The 18,651-nt window shown below is 42.6% G+C and overlaps 1 protein-coding gene across 4 annotated transcripts in view; it reads left to right on the top strand.

Moving 5' to 3' along the window:
• The first annotated feature begins 767 nt into the window (after positions 1-767).
• Positions 768-18,651, top strand: part of LOC122548370 (actin-1) — a 114,766-nt gene continuing 96,882 nt past the window's right edge. For 2 of the 4 annotated variants that reach the window (XM_043686928.2, XM_087982281.1), the window contains exons 1-6: positions 768-896; positions 10,040-10,108; positions 11,268-11,391; positions 13,144-13,246; positions 14,148-14,273; positions 17,141-17,257. In XM_043686928.2, the coding sequence (XP_043542863.2) occupies positions 884-896; positions 10,040-10,108; positions 11,268-11,391; positions 13,144-13,246; positions 14,148-14,273; positions 17,141-17,257 (552 nt within the window). In that variant the 5' untranslated portion in view covers positions 768-883. Of the gene's footprint in view, positions 1,004-10,039; positions 10,109-11,267; positions 11,392-13,143; positions 13,247-14,147; positions 14,274-17,140; positions 17,258-18,651 lie in introns of all 4 variants that reach the window. The other 2 variants (XM_043686931.2, XM_043686929.2) reach the window with 2 other exon arrangements.

The following is an 18,651-nucleotide window of genomic DNA, read 5'->3' as shown; positions in this document are numbered from 1 at the left end:
TGTTTTTTCTCGTGATGGAGAGCGACCGTAGCTTCCTTCTGCCCAGTTTCTGCCTCACTTTGCTGATATGCTCCTCCCAAGACTTGGCGCATGCCCCAGCCCCCACGAACCAAATACCCAGCACCTTCAGGTGGTTGGTCCTGATGGTGAAGGGGATTGAGGATTGGTCGGCCCAGTTCCTGAAGAGCATGGCCTCGCTCTTGCCTCGGTACACCTTGGCGCCCGAGGCCCGTTCGAATTGGTCACATATGCACATGAGTCTGTGCACGGACAGCGGATCCGAGCAGAAAACGGCGACGTCATCCATGTACAGGGAGGCCTTAACCAGCAGGCCCCAGCTGCCAGGAATAGTAACCCCTCTCAGGCTCGCATCCTTCCTGATAGACTCAGCAAATGGCTCTATGCAGCACACAAACAAGGCACGTTAGGATATTAACAGTGGAATAGAATGGCCGTTTAGCATTTGCAGGCATTTTTCACTGACCCGGCCTTCATGCAACTTATCATTGACAGTGAGGTGTACTGGGGGTGATGCTAGGTCATTGGATTCTTGCCCAGGGGTAGACAAGGGGACTCGGGCAGGAAGGGAGTTTTGGAGGCGGGGTGGAGGAAAGAGACTGCTTTGTGAAAAACCTGGCCTTCACCCAATCGAAGCAAGTGCAGGTCTGCAGCCTATCGGCTGAATGAATGTGACAGAGAGAGAGAGAGATCTCTCAGGATTGGGAACATGGCGGAGTGAGGGAGTAAGGAGGCGAGCTGTCCAGCCTCTCTGCTCATGTGAAGCACCTGGAGAATTCCCCACTCACTCATCAGACCCCGGGGGCTAAACTCTTCGTTGCTGGTCGTCGCCGGGCTGAAGCTGAAGTTGGAAGGAAGAGGAAAAATGAGCGCAACAGGTAAAGAAGCTCTGTGTCAGCAGCGAAACCTGCAGAAATAACATATTGAGGAGCAGCTGTTAATTGCGGTTTTTACAGCGATCGTGGGGCTCTTTTTAACAATAAAGGTAAGGATTGGGTATAACAGGGGGGTGGGGAAGAGTTGCTGTGGTGCAATAATATCACACTGAACCAGCTTCACTGTGTTCATGCTACACACTGACTGCACTTCGCTCTCCCCTTTCCTCCGTTAACTATTTATTGCAAGCCCCAGTTTTTATGTTGTTAATCCTCTTTCTCTCTTCCAAAAGAAAAACCCTGATGTTCCTGTGCGTCAGGGTTTGGCAAGGAAGCTGTTAAATTGCATTCTTCGTCAAATTCTTGGAAGATTTGTTCATTTTTCAGCGGCGACTTTGAAGAAACTGGTCTCCCTAACTTTTCTTTGAAAGCTGGGGAAACAGTTTTCACCAGACTACAACCACTGGATGAGGTCTTGCCGTTAGATTTTTGTCTGTGTTTTGTTTGTGAACAAAATGACAAATGTTTCTCCCATTTTTTTCAAACATGAGGATATCCCACGAGCGAGATGGGATTTTGATAACAGCAACTTAAATGTGCTGAAAACATTGTCGAGTGTAACTAATGCAAGTAGTTCCACACCTACTGGGATAATGTCGTGCAGTAAGTTCATTCTCATACCAATTAAAGCACCCTGTATTTTACAATCAGATAAATAGTTTAAGTAAATATGATTTTTAACATAAAACTCAGTTCTGAGAATATGCACTGAAGAAAAGCAATGAAGATGGGTTTGATTTTTTTGTTAGGTTCATGCCCTTTCTGGACTTTCAGGTTACTGCATTTGCAGGTTCCTCCCCCCCCCCCCCCCCCCCTCAAATTAATTTCCGAATTAATTTTAAATTACTGGGCCGATTTATCCAAATTCAGAGTTCGGCGGTGGAACAGAAGGATAATCTGCTTGTATTTGTTGTTCTCATTTTTTGTGTGTGCTGTCCCAGACAAGGCAAAAGCCCTCTGACCGAGGTTGGGAGAGAGTTTTCCAGTGCAATCTTTTGTATAGCCACTAGGAGGTGCTTGAGGAATCAAGGCCGGCCACTTCTTTCCCCTGGCCTCGATAGTGTGGTAGGGGTTACCTTGCACTGACTCCAGCTGAAATGTACAAATGTAGTGCATTTCATTGAGATAAACAGAGCAGTCTGATCATATTCCATTCAGTACAAAAGACAGGTCTTGTTCTCATAGAATCCGTACAGTGTGGAAACAGGTCCTTCGGCCCAACCAACCCACACCGACCCTCTGAAGAGTATCCCACCCAGACCCATTCCCCTACCCTATTACTTGACATTTACCCCTGACTCATGCACCTAACCTACACACCCTGAACACTGTTGAGCATGACCAGTTACCCCTAACCTGTACATCTTTGGATTGTGGGAGAAAACCAGACAAAGGAAGAATGTGCAAACTCCACACTGACAGTCACCTAAGGCCAGGTCCCTGGTGCTGTGAGGCAGCAGTGCTGACCACAGAGCCACTGTGCCGCCCTGTTCTGTAACATGTTCAATAACATTTATTTGCATTTATGTAGCTTGCTTAACATAATAGAACACCCCCCAACATGTTTCACAGGGATATGCATAAACAGAATTTGGTGGTGAGCTATGTTTTGGGAGATATTGGGTCAGATTATCATAAGCTTGCTCAAGCAGATAGATCTTTGGAGTCCCTTGAAGAAGGACAGGCAGAACAAGGTGGACAATTAACGAGAGAATTCTCAGTATTGACTTAGACGGTTGAAGACATGAGTCTCAATGTTGGAGCAATTAAAATTGGGATATCATGAGAAGTCAGCACTGAAGAATATCAAAGAGTTGTGTGACTGGGGAAGATTGGAAAATGTGCAGGCTTGACTCCATAGAGGGACTTGGGCAAAGCAATATAAATTTTAAAATTGATTTGTTGAACCATAATTGAATGTGGGTGAGTGAGCATTAGGAAAATGAGCAAATGGGTAGGATGGGACACGGCAGAAATTTAAGTCAACTGAAGTCGGAAGGGTGAATGTTGGGAAGAAGTCTGAAGAACTCTGTTTCTCTTTCCACAGATGTGTTGCCAGACCTGCTAAGTTTCTCCAGTGTTCTGTGTTTGTTTCAGATTTCCACCATCTGCAGTATTTTGTGTTTATTAAAGTATTGCAGTTGTTCAGTTCAAAGACAGTAGAAATGCATAAGGGTAACAGCAGCACCAGAGGCTGAGGCAGAGGCAGGTATTCAGGCAATATATAGTAAAACTGAAAGCCTGTGATTATAATCAGCCTTTGCCAGCAGAGGTTTTGGCACAGCCTATTCAAATACATAACATTCAAGGCTATGGGCCAAATATTGGAAAGTGGGACTAGTACAGCCCACAAGGCCAAAGGGCCTCTCCTCTATTGTCCGATTCTAAGTGTTCCATCGTTTGATAGCTGGGTTTCCTTCAGAGATACAAATATAATTTGTCTGTGAGATGAAGAATTAACCAGGTTATTAAGTTCTGTCTGTTGTTGGCAGCTTAACAAAACTGGAATCATTAATAGATAGTGACGCCAAGTTAAAATGACCTTCAGTGTGTTTTGGCATTTCTCATATCAATACAAATATTGATCATCAAAAGAAAGTGTCAATTATGCTTGTTGTTAATATAATGCTGTCATAGAGCTTGGAAACAGACCCATAACGAACTAGATGAAGCAAGTGAGGGCACTCTGGCTAAGTTTGCAAACGATACAAAGATAGGTAGATGGAGAGGTAGCATTGAGGACGCGGGGAGGCTGCATAATGATTTGGACAGGTTAGGAGAGTAGGCAAAAAATTGGTAGATGGAGTACAACATGAGAAGGTGGGAGGTCATGCACTTTGGTAGGAAGAACAGAGGCATGGGCTATTTTCTAAATGGGGAAAAAAGTTCAGAAGTCTGAAGTGCAAAGAGACTTGGGAGTTCCAGTCCAGGATTCTCTCAAGGTAAATTTCCAGGTTGAGTCAGTAGTTAGGAATGCAATGATGGCATTTATTTTGAGAGGACTTGAATATAAAGGCAGAGATGAACTTATCATAGAGTCATAGAGATGTACAGCACAGAAACAGACCCTTTGGTCCAACCCGTCCATGCCGACCAGATATCCCAACCCAATCTAGTCCCACCTGCCAGCACCCGACCCATATCCCTCCAAACACTTCCTATTCATATGCCCATCCAGACGCCTTTTAAATGCTGTAATTGTACTAGCCTCCACCACTTCCTCTGGCAGCTCATTCCATACATGTACCACCTTCTGAGTGAAAAAGTTGCCTCTTAGGCTTTTATATCTTTCCCCTCTCACCCTAAACCTATACCCTCTCATTCTCAACTCCCCCACGCCAGGGAAAATACCTTGTCTATTTATCCTATCCATGCCCCTCATGATTTTATAAACTTTTATAAGGTCACCCCTCAGCCTCTGGCGCTCCAAGGAAATTTAACCTATTTAACCTCTCCCCATAGCTCAAATCCTCCAACCCTGGCAACATCCTTGTAAATCTTTTCTGAACCTTTTCAAGTTTCACAACATCCTTCCAATAGGAAGGAGACCAAGAATTGCATGCAATATTCCAACAGCGGCCTAACCAATGTCCTGTACAGCCGCAACATGACTTCCCAACTCCTGTACTCAATAACTTGACCAATAAAGGAAAGCATACCAAACGCTGCCTTCGCTATCCTATCTACCTACAACTCCACTTTCAAGGAGCTATGAACCTGCATTCCAAGGCCTCTTTGTTCAGCAACACTCCCCAGGACCTTACCATTAAGTGTAAACGTCCTGCTAAGATTTGCTTTCCCAAAATGCAGCACCTCACATTTCTCTAAATTAATCTGCCACTCAGATCCATTCTCAACTCCATTCTCCTGCTTTCACCCTGTAATCCTTGATCCCCTCATGCTCAAGAATGTACCTCAGTCTTAAATACACTCAATAGCCTCGGCTTCACAGCCTTCTGTGGCAGTGAATTCCATGGATTCACCACTCTCTGGTTGAAGAAGTTTCTCCTTATCTCTGTTCTAAAAGGTCTTCCCTTTGCTCTCAGGATATGCTCTCCTATCAATGGAAGCATCTTCCCAACATGTATTCTGTACAGGCCATTCAGTATTGTTTTGTTTCAATTAGATCCCCACTCATCCTTCTAAAAGCCATCAACTATAAACCCAGAGTCCTCAAATATTCCTCATATGTTAAGCTTTCATTCCTGGGACCATTCTCATGAACCTCCTCTGAACAGACTCCAGGGCCAGTATATCCTTCCTGAGATATGGGGCCCAAAACTGTGCACAATACTTCAAATGTGGTATGACAGAGCTTTATAGACCCTCAGAAGTATAGTAAGTTTGTTGATGACACCAAAATTGGCGGTGTAGTGGATAGCAAAGAAGGTTACCTCAGATTACAACGGGATCTTGATCAGATGGGCCAATGGGCTGAGGAGTGGCAGATGGAGTTTAATTTAGAGAAATGTGAGGTGTTGCATTTTGCGTGCAATTCTGGTCTCCTTCCTATCAGAAGGATGTTGTGAAACTTGAAAAGGTTCAGGAAAGATTTACAAGGATATTGCCAGGGTTGGAGGATTTGAGCTATGGGGAGAGGTTAAATAGGCTAGGGCTGTTTTCCCTGGAGCGTCGGAGGCTGAGGGGTGACCTTATAAAGGTTTATAAAATCATGAGGGGCATGGATAGGAGAAACAGACAAGGTATTTTCCTTGGGGTGGGGGAGTCGAGAACGAGAGATTATATCTACCATGACTTGATGGACTGAATGGCCTAATTTCTGCTCCTGTGTCTTATGGTCTTATGGCCCAACCTGCACATGCCAATCAGGTTTCCTAAACTGAGCCAGTCCCATATGTTTGGCCCATATCCCTCTAAATCTTTCTTATCTAATTACCTGTCCAAATGTCTTTTAAATGTTGTTATTGTACTCACCTCTACCACTTTGCCTGGTAACTCATTACATATTCACACTGCTCTCTGTGTGGAAAAAGTTGTCCCTCAGGTCCTGTTAAATCTTGTCCCCTTTCACCTTACACTTGTGCTGTTCAGTTTTGGATTTCTCTACCCTGAGCGGGGAAAATACTTTCTTCGCTATTCATCTTACGCATGCCCCCTCATGACTTTATAAATGTCTATAAGGTCACGCCTCATCCTCCGATATTCCAGAGGAAAAAGTCCCAGCCTATCTAGCCTTTGCTTTAAACTCAAACCTTTCAGTCTTGGCAATGTCTTGTAAATCTTCTTTGCACCATTTCCAGCTTAATAATACCCTTCCGTAGCAAGATGACCAGAATTGTAGCAGTGCTCCAAATGTGGTCTAAGTGGACGATTTTTAGTTTGTAAATTGTAGCAGTTGTTGTACCCAACAGTTCCAACAAAAGACTGCAAAAATAATCAAAAAATGAATGTGGAATTAGAGTTTGGATCTGGTCGTGCTGCTGCACGTTCTATTTATCAGCCTCCCAATGGTAACAGGGTTTTAGGGGAGCAAATCTCCTGGGAAACCTAAGGTGTACAAGAAGTATTGAATGGTACAAAAACAGAAATTGTTGGAAAAGCTCAAGACGTGTAGCAGCATCTGTGGAGAGAAATCAGAGGGGTCCAGTGACCCTTGTTCAGAACTGGAATACTGGAGATTGAAAACTGCAGTGTAGAATGGTGATTTGGTTACCAAATATTGGTTAGGATTATGTTAAAGGGTAAGTGGGAATGGGTAGTAGTCACTAGATACGTTGTGATGAGGTATTTCTGAAAAGTGTTCAGGAGAGCTTGCTATACTCTATTGCCCACCTGGGAAGGAGGTGATGCTGTGTCTCATGCTAGGGAATGGGTGGAGTGAAGTGAGCAACACAACTATGGGAGAAGAGACTGCTGGAAAAGCTCAACAGGTCTGGCAGCATCTGTGAAGAGAAATTAGAGGTTTTGTTTCGAGTTGAGTGACCCTTCCTCAGAACTCTCGACTCTTCTTCAGAATTAAGGGAGAAGAACTTGGGTAAGAGTGAACATTGCATAAGGTTTAGTGTCGTTTTAAAAAAGGAAGAGTGAGGAAGAATGCGAATAAGATCCTCTTGGACACATTGGCAGTCACCCATTCTCTATTTGCTTGCTTACTCCTAACCTGCAGTGCAACTGCCTCTCTGAATGTGCTATCCACATAGTTCTCTGCCTCGTGGATGCATCTCAGTGTCTCTAGCAGCTGCTTGTGCTTCTACAGCTTGTTACACTCCCTACACATGGGCTTGTCTGGGTCAAGAGACTTATCCATGACGCCTCACATGCCATAGGATATACATTTCATTTGGATGAGCAGTCTTGCCATTGATTAGTTAATGAAATTAAAACCAATAAGTCCCCAGGCGTGATTGTCTGCACCCCAGCATACTAAGATGCTGGGGTGCAGCCCATGGATAGAGTGGATGTATCCAATTCCCTAGATTCTAGAACAGTCCTATGAGATTGGAGGGGGAAAATGTAATCCCACAATTTAAACTGGAGTGAGGAAAAAAATACTGGGAATTACAGACTGGTACGTCTACTATTACGAGGAGGGAAAATCTTGGAGTCTATTATAAAAGTACATGATAACATAACACTTAGAAAATATGACGGGATTACACAAAATCAACAAGGAATTCTAAAAGAGAAATTATGTTTGAGAAATCTGTTGGAGGTTTTTTGAGAATATAATGAAAAATAGATGAGAGAGAACCAGAGGATGTGGTGTACTTAGGTTTTCAAAAATCCTACATAAGAGGTAAAGTTGGCAAAATCCAAGCACGTGGGAATGGAGATAACATTCTGGCGTGGATTGCGAATTAGTTAACAACAAGAAACACAGAGGAGGAGGAATAAATCAGTCAGCTTTAGAATGGAAGATGCTGACTAGTGGGGTACCACAAGGGTCAGAGCTTAGGACACCAGCTATTCACGAAATATATCAATTTGAATGAGGGAATCAAATGTAATATTTCCAAGTCTCCTTGCTTTGCAAAACTACAGAGGAGTGGGAGTGGTGAGGAGAAGGCAGAGAGGTTTCCAGGCAGTTTAGACAAGCTGAGTAAGTGGGTAAATGCATGGAAGATGCAGTATAATGTGGATAAGTGTGTAAATCTAAGTTGGTCGGAAAAACAAAATGGCAGAGTATTATTTAAATACTGATAGATTAGGAAATGTTGGTATAGAGAGGAACCTAGATGTCTTTGTATATCAGTCACTGAATGCAAGCATGCAGATGCAGCTAGCAGTTAGGGAGCAAATGCTGTGTTGGCCTTTATGTAGGAGGGTTTGGATTCAGGAACAGGGATATCTTCCTATAGCTGTAGAGAGCCTTAGTGAGACCACACCTGGGATAATGAGAGCTGTTTTTGTCTCCTTATTGAAGAAAATATATTCTTGATAGAGGGAAATGCAGTGAAGGATCACCAGACCAATTCCTAAGGTGGCATACCTGCCAAATGTGGAGAGATTGGGTTGACTGAGCCAATGTTCACTGGAGTTCAGAAGAATGAAAAGGGATCTCATTGAAACATATAAAATTCTGACAGAGTAGGATAGACTGTATACAGTCTTATCCCCCAGTCTGGGAGTTGTGGTACAATGGGTCACCGCACATAATACACAGGCCATTTGGAGCCAGGAACGAAAAGAAATTTCTTCACTCAGTGGAATGCGAGCCTGTGGAGTTCTCTGCTGGGATGGGTGAATGTATTTAAGATGTATTTCTAGAGGATGAATGTGTCAAAAAGGTATGGGAATAAAGGGAGAATATGGTATTGAGACAGAGGATGAGGTCTGATCATATTGGGCGGCACGGTGGCTCAGTGGTTAGCACTGCTGCCTCATAGCACAGGGTCCCAGGTTCAATTCCAGCCTTGGGTGACTGTCTGTGTGGCGTTTGCATGTTCTCCCTGTGACTGCGTGGGTTTCCTCCGGTTTCCTCCCACAGTCCAAAGATGTGCAGGTCAGGTGAATTTCCCATGCTAAATTGCACATAGTGCTAGGTGTATTAGTCAGAGGGAAATGGGTCTGGATGGGTTACTCTTCGGACGGTCAGTGTGGACTGGTTGGGCTTAAGGGCTTGTTTCTACACTGTAGGGGATCTAATATGGTGGAGGAGGCTCAATGGGTTGTTGAATTGTTTCTCAGATTGGAAGATGGATTATAGTGGTGCTCTCTCTGGGTTAGTTTGTGTTCGTTCTGGAGGTGTTAAATCAGTGAGATTGATACCTATGAAGTCCAACAGGACATAGATGGGCTGGAAGAATAGACAGACAAGTGATGAAATTAAAGCAGAGAACTGTTACGTGATATTTTGAAAGAAGGAATAGGGAGTGGTGTTACAGACTAAATGATGCACTTCTAAAAATCCTCAGTGTTGGGATCCCTCAAGGTAATGTATATAGATCATTAGATGTGGCAGGACATTTTGAGAGTTGTTTGCAGAGGTTCTGAGATCCTAGACTTCATAAATAAAAATATTGAATACAGAATCAAGAAAGTATGGTGACTGTGTATAAAGTTTTGATGAGACCATAACTGTTAGACCATATTGTGTCCAGTTATAGTCACTACACTTGAATGTGAAGGCCCTTTGAGTGGGTGCCAAAGAGATTAACCAAAATGATTCCATGGGATGAGGAATTTTAGCTTCCTGGTTAGGTTGGAGTTAATGTCAGAGTTGGAGAGATTGATGGGAAATTTGATTGAGGTGTGTAAGATTATGACACGTTTGAATTTGGTAGACCAAGAAAATCTTTTCCATTAGTTGATGGTACCTGGACTAAGGGATACATATTTAAAGTTTTAGGCAAGAAATGCAAGGGAGTGTGTGCAGATGAATGTTTTTTTAACAGTGAGCGATAATGGCTTGGAACTCTCAACCTCCCTGTGTGATGGGAGCAGAGATGATGAACGATTTCAAAAGGAAATTGACTGGGTACACAAACCAAATAAACCTACAGAGTTAAGAGGATTTTAAAAAGAAGGAATGGGGTTAGTTGAATTACTGGACAGAAAGCTCGCATGGGCTTGATGTGCTGAATGACCAGCTTCTTGTCTGTTGTGACTCCATATTTTTGTCTTAGGTTTTCAGAAATCTCTTCTGGGCTTGCCTGAGGATCGAATCTTGTATTCTGGTGTCGCCATTATCCCAGGTGGGACACACTTTGTTTTCTTTCCCAACTCAGTATTTGAAGTTATATTCGAGCGGTTTTGTTGGTGAGATGGAGTCTAGGGCATTTTAGAAAACGTAATGCACTTAGAATGATTAAACTTTATTATTTTTGCTTGAATTCTGTGCTGCATATAAAGGTATATGTGTACTATGTCTAGAGAAAGCATTAAAAACTGCCTTGATGTAGTGCTCATGGTTAATGCAGAGGGTTTATAGACAGGTGGTGAATATTAGTGTCAGAGAAAAACATACTCTTTGCTTGTTTTGGATGCCCCCTATATCTGACCGTTCAGTTGTGCTACCAAGACAGTTCTGACCTCATTTCCTGCATTGCAAAGAAACTGGAGTCTCAACCTGAGACCTTCTGTTCCCCCAGCTTAGATCAGGAACCCCTATCTGAAACTGTTCTGTGGGAGAAAGTGATGCATTAATAATCAGTGCTACCCCTATTATCACATTTAGCTTCGCTCAGACATTCCAGTAGTCACTTCAATAGGTATTCGAAAGCATTATATCCATAAAGATCATAAATCTTTGGAGTGGAAGTAGACCATTCAGTTCATTGAGTCTTCTCTGTCATTCAGTGAGATCATGGCTGATCTGATGACCCTCCACTCTACTTTCCTGCCTTTTCCCTTAACTCTTGATTCCCTCACTGTGTAAAATTCTGTCTGTCTCAGCCTAGAATATACTTAATGATCCAGCTTTGATGGTCCTTTGTGGTAGAGAATTCAACAGATCCACTACTCTCTGAGACAAGAAATTCCACTTCATCGCTGTCTTAAGTGGGTGATCCTTTACTCTGATGTTATGCCTTCTGATCCGAAACTCTTCCACAGGAAAGGAAACAAACTTTCTGCTTCAAACCTCTTAAGTTCCTTCTGAATCTCTTGTGCTTCAATAAGGTTTCCTTTCATTCTTCTAAGTTCCAATGAGTTTCACTAACTCAACCTCTCCTCATAAGACAATTCCTTCGTACCCTGTATCAGACTAGTGAATGTTCTCTGGACTGTTTCCAATGCCAAAATATCTTCCATTAGACATTCCTTCTAACATATTTAATATTTTTGACTCTGAGGATTTCTTGGCTTGATTATTGTCATGTTAACCCTGACTTTTTTTTGTTGTCTTCTTGGCAGGGAGTTTTGATCATCAGGGGTGCCCACTTATTATATTCCCCAGAGCGCAGCATAGCAAGCTAATGTCGGATTTAACGCACAGTGACATTGTTGAACTTCTCAAATATTTTCTCCATCATCTTCGGTCAGTTCACATGAAATCTTGTGCTTTGTTGTACTTTTTTATTTCTTGTGATGATTTAGCAATTATCCACGTTGAGCAGGAATATGTGTGATATTGGACCGGTAGATGGAGGTAGATCTTGAAGTGTAAGTGGAAAATGCTCAAATGGGATAGCAGTTCCATCAAGAATGGGAAGACATTTCTTCCGAATACAATTCCTGTTTAACCAGCATTGAATCAATTGCTACAGTCACATATGAGCTTAACTTTATCAACGTTTCATGGGTTCTGACGTCTGGTATACGTTTCCTATGTTAGGACAATGCAGTCATTCTGAGATCTGACAAGGAAGTAAATGTCCTGTAGAACAGCAAAAGGTTGAAACATTCATATAAAATAATTCATTAATACCACGAATAAATACCTTTGTGTTTTTAAGGATGTGTTTTGAATGAGATGATCAGATAAGCTGTGTAAACAATGCTCCTGAAGATACTAGACCCCATTCAGACTTGCCAGACCAGTCCCACTGGATGTAACCCTCTGATTCACCATGTTATCCAGCTCAAGCAGGCTCCTTGCTGGGCTGAATAGTCAGGAAGAACCTATTGCCAGGGGAGCTGGTAAGCCCCATGCTGATTTCATCACTGTCAGGCCATTCATTGGCACAGAGTAAGGCTTGCAATCCCATCTGAGAGTAAGTCCTGCCTCTGAGAGCTGCAGATCAATCAGAGGGCCCAGTCACAGCAGCACTTCAGAGGTAGCAGTGGTGACCACTGCCCAGCAAGGAGCCTGCTTGAGCTGGATAACACAGTGAGTCAGGGTTACAGTGGGACTGGTCTGGCATGTCTGAATGAGAGGGTTGGAGGGCAGCCATAGTGAGGGCCCTGTTGTAATATGGTGGGGAGGGCAGGCTTGGGGGAGACAGGTGGGCTGAGGTATGCTGCACTGTGTGCAGGGACCTCTTTTGGACACACTGTGTGCAGTCAAAAGGGACACCCTCCCACCAGCTCACAACAGCACCACAACATTTTGGAATTATACTATTGCCCATGCTAAATTGTCCATAGTGTTCAGGGATGTGTAAGTTAGGTGCATTAGTCCGGGGTAAATATACAGCAATAGAGCAGGGGAATGGGCCTAGGTGGGATACTCTTCGGAGGGTCAGTGTGGACCTGTTGGGCCGAAGGGCCTGTTTCCACACTGGAGGGATTCTATGATTCTATACAAAGTACATCATAAATCATTAAAATATTTTGATATATCTCCCTCCCTTTCTCTTCTTGGTTCTAATATTGTCAACAAACTTTCTCCCCTGAGGCTTTGTTAAAATCAGACTGTTAGATGTGCTATGAGACATTCTGGAGAAAGTGGGACTTGATCCCAGGCCGCCTTGCCCTACCTATTCTCTCTCTTTCAGCACTGTTGTTTCTCACTAGGAGAGAATTGGGAATAATTACTGCAGCTGTTGGTTCTGTAATAAATATTTTTTGAACAAACGTTTGTAACCCAGTGGAGTACGCATCTGCACCATTGTTACTCAACACTTAACGATCACTAATCTGTAATAATTAGGAGTGAAACTTCCTCATTCCTTTCTTGGTTAGATGACATTAAAAGAGGGAAGGTGATCGATTGAATTTTTCCATATGAAAGTTTAGAATTCTGTTTCATTATTTAACCAAGTTACTGTGGAATCATTCTTTTGTGGGGCAAATCATGGAGCAAATATGATCAGTCTTATATTTACGATTGATTTTCTTGTCTTAATAGTGAATCACAAACCACAAATTGTCTAGTATCAATTATAACTGATCTTCGATGTGCCAAGTTGGATGTTGCCTCCATCATTATAAATAGTTTGCTGGAAATTCAGGTAAATAACGTAATATGTTAGAGAGCTTTTTCAATCAGCACTTTCAGAGGTGTCTGGGGCAAGTAGGACTTGAACTTGGGTCGTCTGGCTCAGAGATAGGGCGAGTACAACTGTGCCACAAGCCCTTGATTGTGAACCATACTAAAGTCAGATGCCTTTAAGTATCCATTAAGTGACGTGACTGCTGGAGCATGTAATATCTTATAATCTTAGGTCTTAATTAGTGGGAGTTGATTGCCAATCAGCCTTAATTACATCAGTGTGCAAATTAACTGCTTAAAATATTTGCGTTGCACCCATTTACATTGTTTACCACCTGATAGATTCTCTGAGGAATGAAAGCCCTGCGTGGTGGTATGTTATGGTTCACTCAAGGATTCTGCATTGTTGTGAAAACATTTGTAGACCTGAGCTATTGATGGTGATTGGGAGAGGTTCCAACTTTCTTACCATCACATGGCTGACCAGGCATTTCTTCCCCAGTTTACTGGTTGGCTCAGTTGGCTGGACAGCTGGTTTGTAATACAAAGTGATGCTGACAATGTGGGTTCAGTTCTTGTACTGGTTGAGGTCACAATGAAAGTCCCACCCTCTTAGCCTTGTCCTCTGCCTGAAACATGGTGACCCTTGGGCTAAACTAACCACCAATTCCCTCTGGTACCATGGGGATATTTACGATATTGGCATAGGTTGATGTTCAACCAATTTGGCATCTTGCGCACCCCTTCCTTGACCAACAAATGGGACTTGTACCTAGATCTTCTGGCTCTGAGGCAGGAATGCTGGTAGCCATTGAGCTACAAGCTCCCCACTGAGAATACGGGTGAGGGCTAAACCAAACATGAGGTGACAAGAAATGAATTCTTCACTTGCATCAGATTTTCTCTTTTCTTTTACTTAGCACCAGATTGGAAGAATATTCAACACTTTATATGCTCTCCAGCCACAGACAAAAGGAATTAGAAAATGCATTTTGAAGTCTTTGGGCCTAAGCCATAGCAAGGTGCTTTCAGAGCCACCATTCAAGGTATCGAAGTAAAAATCTTATTTTACTGCTATTTTGATTGCATTTTAATAAAATATATTCTTTAAAGTTTTGAGTGATCGATTTTTCTCTTTGAAGAGTATCTGGAGAAGCAATTTTTCAATGTGTAAATTAGGTTCTGAGATTTATCTGTACATAATTATGACATTGTACATTACTGACTGGCACAAAAAGCAAACGTCTTTTCTCAGCTAAGCATCCTCTTCCAGCTCCATCTTCATCTCAGGTTCAAATGTGATGAACGTCTGTCCTGTTGCATGTGTAATATTGACAGTATCTTTATTAACTACTGGAATCACACTAACTCTCCCTGGTCTATGTCTGTGCTCTTCCTTTCCTGAAGATACCCTGCACACTTCCAAACTTATGACATAATTTACCCCTGATTTAAAAAAAGGTTTACCCTCAATTGTTGTGTATCGCCATCTCTACAGCTGATTCTGTTTGTGAAAGAAGGAGAAAGGGTAGGACTCATACCTCTCGAAGCACTTGATCCTCAGATCTTTGATCTCACCACAAAACTACAATTACTGTTCAAAGGCACTGATCATTAATGTCATTAATGAGCTTAATTGGCATCCCACCATTGGGGGCCAGACATTTTCCCCCATTCTTTCTACCCTCCAACTTTATTGACAATGGCTTTCCCAACTGCAGCTTCATGCAGTGCTCTCCAGCAATTAGTTGGGCTTGGCCATCATGGATCCCACAGCAATGGCCACAATAGCCCAAAGGCTACTGTCAGATTATCTAAGAGTTCTTCAATTCCTGGGAGTTGGAAAAGCAGTAATTTCCTTTAGCTCATCATTGTCAATACCTTGTGAATTCCACCAGTTTCTTCAAACCTCATGCTCTGATTCCATCAGCCTCCTCTGTTACCTGCACAGATTATTTTATTTTGTGTGACCTAGACAATGTTCAGAATTGGCCCAATAAGTGGGAAGTAACATTGATGTCCTACAAGTGGCAGTGGCCATCTTCCAACCATCATCCTTGGACATTTAATGGTGTTCCTATTGCTGAAACCCCACTGTCAACATCCTAGGAGATATAATTGATCAAGAACTGAACTGGACCAGTCATATGAATGCTGTAGCTTCAAGAGCAAGTCTGAGACTTGGAATTCTGTAGCGAGCAACACCTCCTGACTCCCCAAAGCCTGTCTACTGTCTTAAAAAGTACAAGTCAGCAGTCTGAAGAACACTTCTCACTTGTCTGGATGTGTGCTGCTCCAACAACACTCAGCAAGCTCGACATCATCTAGGACAATGTAGCCACTTGGTTGACACCCATCTAACATCTTCACCACCGACCCTCTGGTGCAGCAGTGTGTACCATCATTGCAACAAATCGCTAAGGAATTTTTCATAGCATCTTTCAAACCCATGACCACTATCATCCAGGAACTATATTGCCATTCCTTCAGTGTTGCTGTCTCAAAATTCTGGAACTTGCTACTTAATGCCTTTGTGGCTGCACCTACATCAAGCGGACTACAGCAGTCCAAGAAGGCTCACCATCACCTTCTCAAGGGCAACTAGGGACTAATAATAAATGCTAGCCCAGCCAGTGAAACCCACATCTCAGCAATGAATAAAAAGAATCACCAAGGCACCAGAATCTTTTTGCGTTCCTGGCGGATATCGTGGAGGCAACATCTTGAAGCCTGGGAGGTTTAGATTAGATTAGATTACTTACAGTGTGGAAACAGGCCCTTCGGCCCAACAAGTCCACACTGAACCGCTGAAGCACAACCCACCCAGACCTATTCTCCTACATTTACCCCTACACCTAACACTACGGGCAATTTAGCATGGCCAATTCACCTAACCTGCACATTTTTGGACTGTGGGAGGAAACCGGAGCACCCGGAGGAAACCCACGCAGACACAGGGAGAATGTGCAAACTCCACACAGTCAGTCGTCTGAGGCAGGAATTGAACCCAGGTCTCTGGTGCTGTGAGGCAGCAGTGCTAGCCACTGTGCCACCTGCCATTTCAACCTCTGAACCCTAACACCTCAGATCATATCAGTTTTTTGCCTGAATTCTGAGTGATACTAACCAAGTGCTGGCTAGCAGGGGGAGTTGGTGTCAGGATTTCATAAACGGGTGAATGGTTGTGGAGGAATGGGGCTCTACTGGCTTGGGGAGGGGGAAAGGAAGCTGCAGAAGAAGATTCCCAAACCTTTCCCATGTCCTGAGGGAGCAATTCTGCTGTTCCTAGTCTACAAGGAAACAGCACCAAGTGAAACTACACAGCTTTTTAATCTTCATTACACCCTGAATCCTCGTGCTAGCAAGTTAGCTTGATTAAGCAACTATGACCACCTCCTGTGGTAAGCTGCTGGTGTTCCAGTCCTTATCAGGTTTCCTTTACCCTGGTCCCTGCAATGCCTTTTGTTTCCCATCTCACCTTACAAATTCATTCAGCTCATTTAGTCTCTATTATTGCACGTTCTCTCCCACTACACTCCAGCTATGTCACTGTAACGTGGGAGGGATTGGGACTGTAAGTAATCAGGTGGCCCTTGGCTGCCATTTTGTAACCCACAATTTTCTGTTTTGAAATGTCAGTTTCAGAAGATACCACGCTTAGAAGTTCATGCTTTTAAAGTTATTAATGTAAGATGTCTTCACTCGGCATGGCAGTCCTCACACATTAAGAGCAACAAATTTGATATTTTTGAGCATGTCTGGAGAGGTTTTATTTTTAATCTTCATGTTCAGAACATCAAGTGAATTATTACTTTTGAATGTAAAATTGAAAGTGCAGTGAGTTTCTTTTTGGAACAGTTGCAGTTTTACAGAATATCTGCTAAAAATAATGCTTTGTTTCCTCCAATGTTAGTGTGTGCTTCTTAATGAAGTCTTTGAGTTGTACAACTACATTGATAGAAGTCAGTTGACCTCTGACCTTGGAGGATATTTGATTTATCAACATGAAGCATGGGTCCAGTTCAGGAAGGTAAGATTTCAGAGCTGTAACCTGTAGATCTTACCCCACCTCTGATATATTTTTCAATTTGTTCATCTGAGTTTCTTCCTTGCAATATTTCTCTGAAAGGTGTATCAATGAGTTTGATGTTGAAGGTTTACCAGAACTGTTGGGCTGAATGGCCTGTTTACATGCTGTAAACATTATGCAGTGTGTCTCAGTTAAATGCCGTGCAATATGTTTCAGGAATGTCCATATTTATTGCTTTAGAATGAAAATGTCTCAGCAGACTGAAATAGTGATCACGCTGATTTGTTAATTAGAGAGTGTGCCATAGTTTGTGTGAATTGTGAAATGTTGATTCAACTACCAACACATTTCCAATCATACTTACCAAGAGGTTCCAAATATGTATTGGTGACACGAGCACGCTCTCACTGCTCTCTTGTTCAACTTCTTGTGTTGTCTCTGACTGTCCAACATCTGGCAAAATTTCCTCCAACTAAACGTTGAGATTGTCAATGTTTTAGAACTGAAGACATAGCCTTTGACCACCACTGGAAACACCACCACCCTGTCTTTCTTCCCAGTATATGTCTGTCGGCAAACAATTCACAATCTTGAGCCAAATTTGAGCTTCTCACAATACGTCAAGAAGATCGCCTACATCTACCACTATAACATTTCTTATTGCTTCCCTGTCTCAATTCATCTACCTTCTGAATCTCTCATCTATACCTTTTTAGATTTGCTATTACAATGTTTTCCTAGCGACCACCCATCTTCCATCCTTCACAAATTTAAACTGTGCAATGCTAAGTATTCGTCATATATTTTCCTATGGAGTGTTTCCTAAGTAGTTGTTGATTTGTTGATGCCTCAAGTCCAGTCCTCAGAATTCAGTATTGAAAACAAGTACACAATTCACCAAGTGAATTTTGTGTTTTTCTGCAGCTTTGTACATAACAATAACTAAGCAGTATAGAGCAATACTGTGCCCATTGTACTGTGTAATGATGGCATCTTACATTTTAAATACCCTCTGTTTGGCCAATGCATCATGGGAATGTGATGCCTAGCTAACACTTCTTCAGGTAACTTTTGCTTCAAACATATTTTAATATAATTTGTGTCCAAATATTTCCTGTTGCAAAAGGACAGAGCTACACAATGGGACCAGAGGAGTGGTATTCTCTAGTCTTTGCATACTGGCACATGAAAGCAAAGCAACCTTGTGACATAAGTCATTAATAAGTAGGGACATAAGCATAAATCAGCCAAGTTTCCAAAATGGAAGTGATCTTCTGCTCTCTGCAGAATATTGCCTGCGAGGTTTGGAGCTGCAGGAGGAGTGAGACACATAGCCTTTTCTGAAGCAAAGTGGATGTAGAAGATGGTGATGATGACAATAGACCAGGAGCGGC

This window comes from Chiloscyllium plagiosum, unplaced genomic scaffold (assembly GCF_037043375.1).
Source record: "Chiloscyllium plagiosum isolate Xiang-an unplaced genomic scaffold, Cpla_swu_hap1 HiC_scaffold_3, whole genome shotgun sequence".
Lineage (NCBI taxonomy): Eukaryota > Metazoa > Chordata > Chondrichthyes > Orectolobiformes > Hemiscylliidae > Chiloscyllium > Chiloscyllium plagiosum.
The sequence above is the reverse complement of the archived record's forward strand: the minus strand, read 5'-3'. Positions and strand labels throughout refer to the sequence as shown.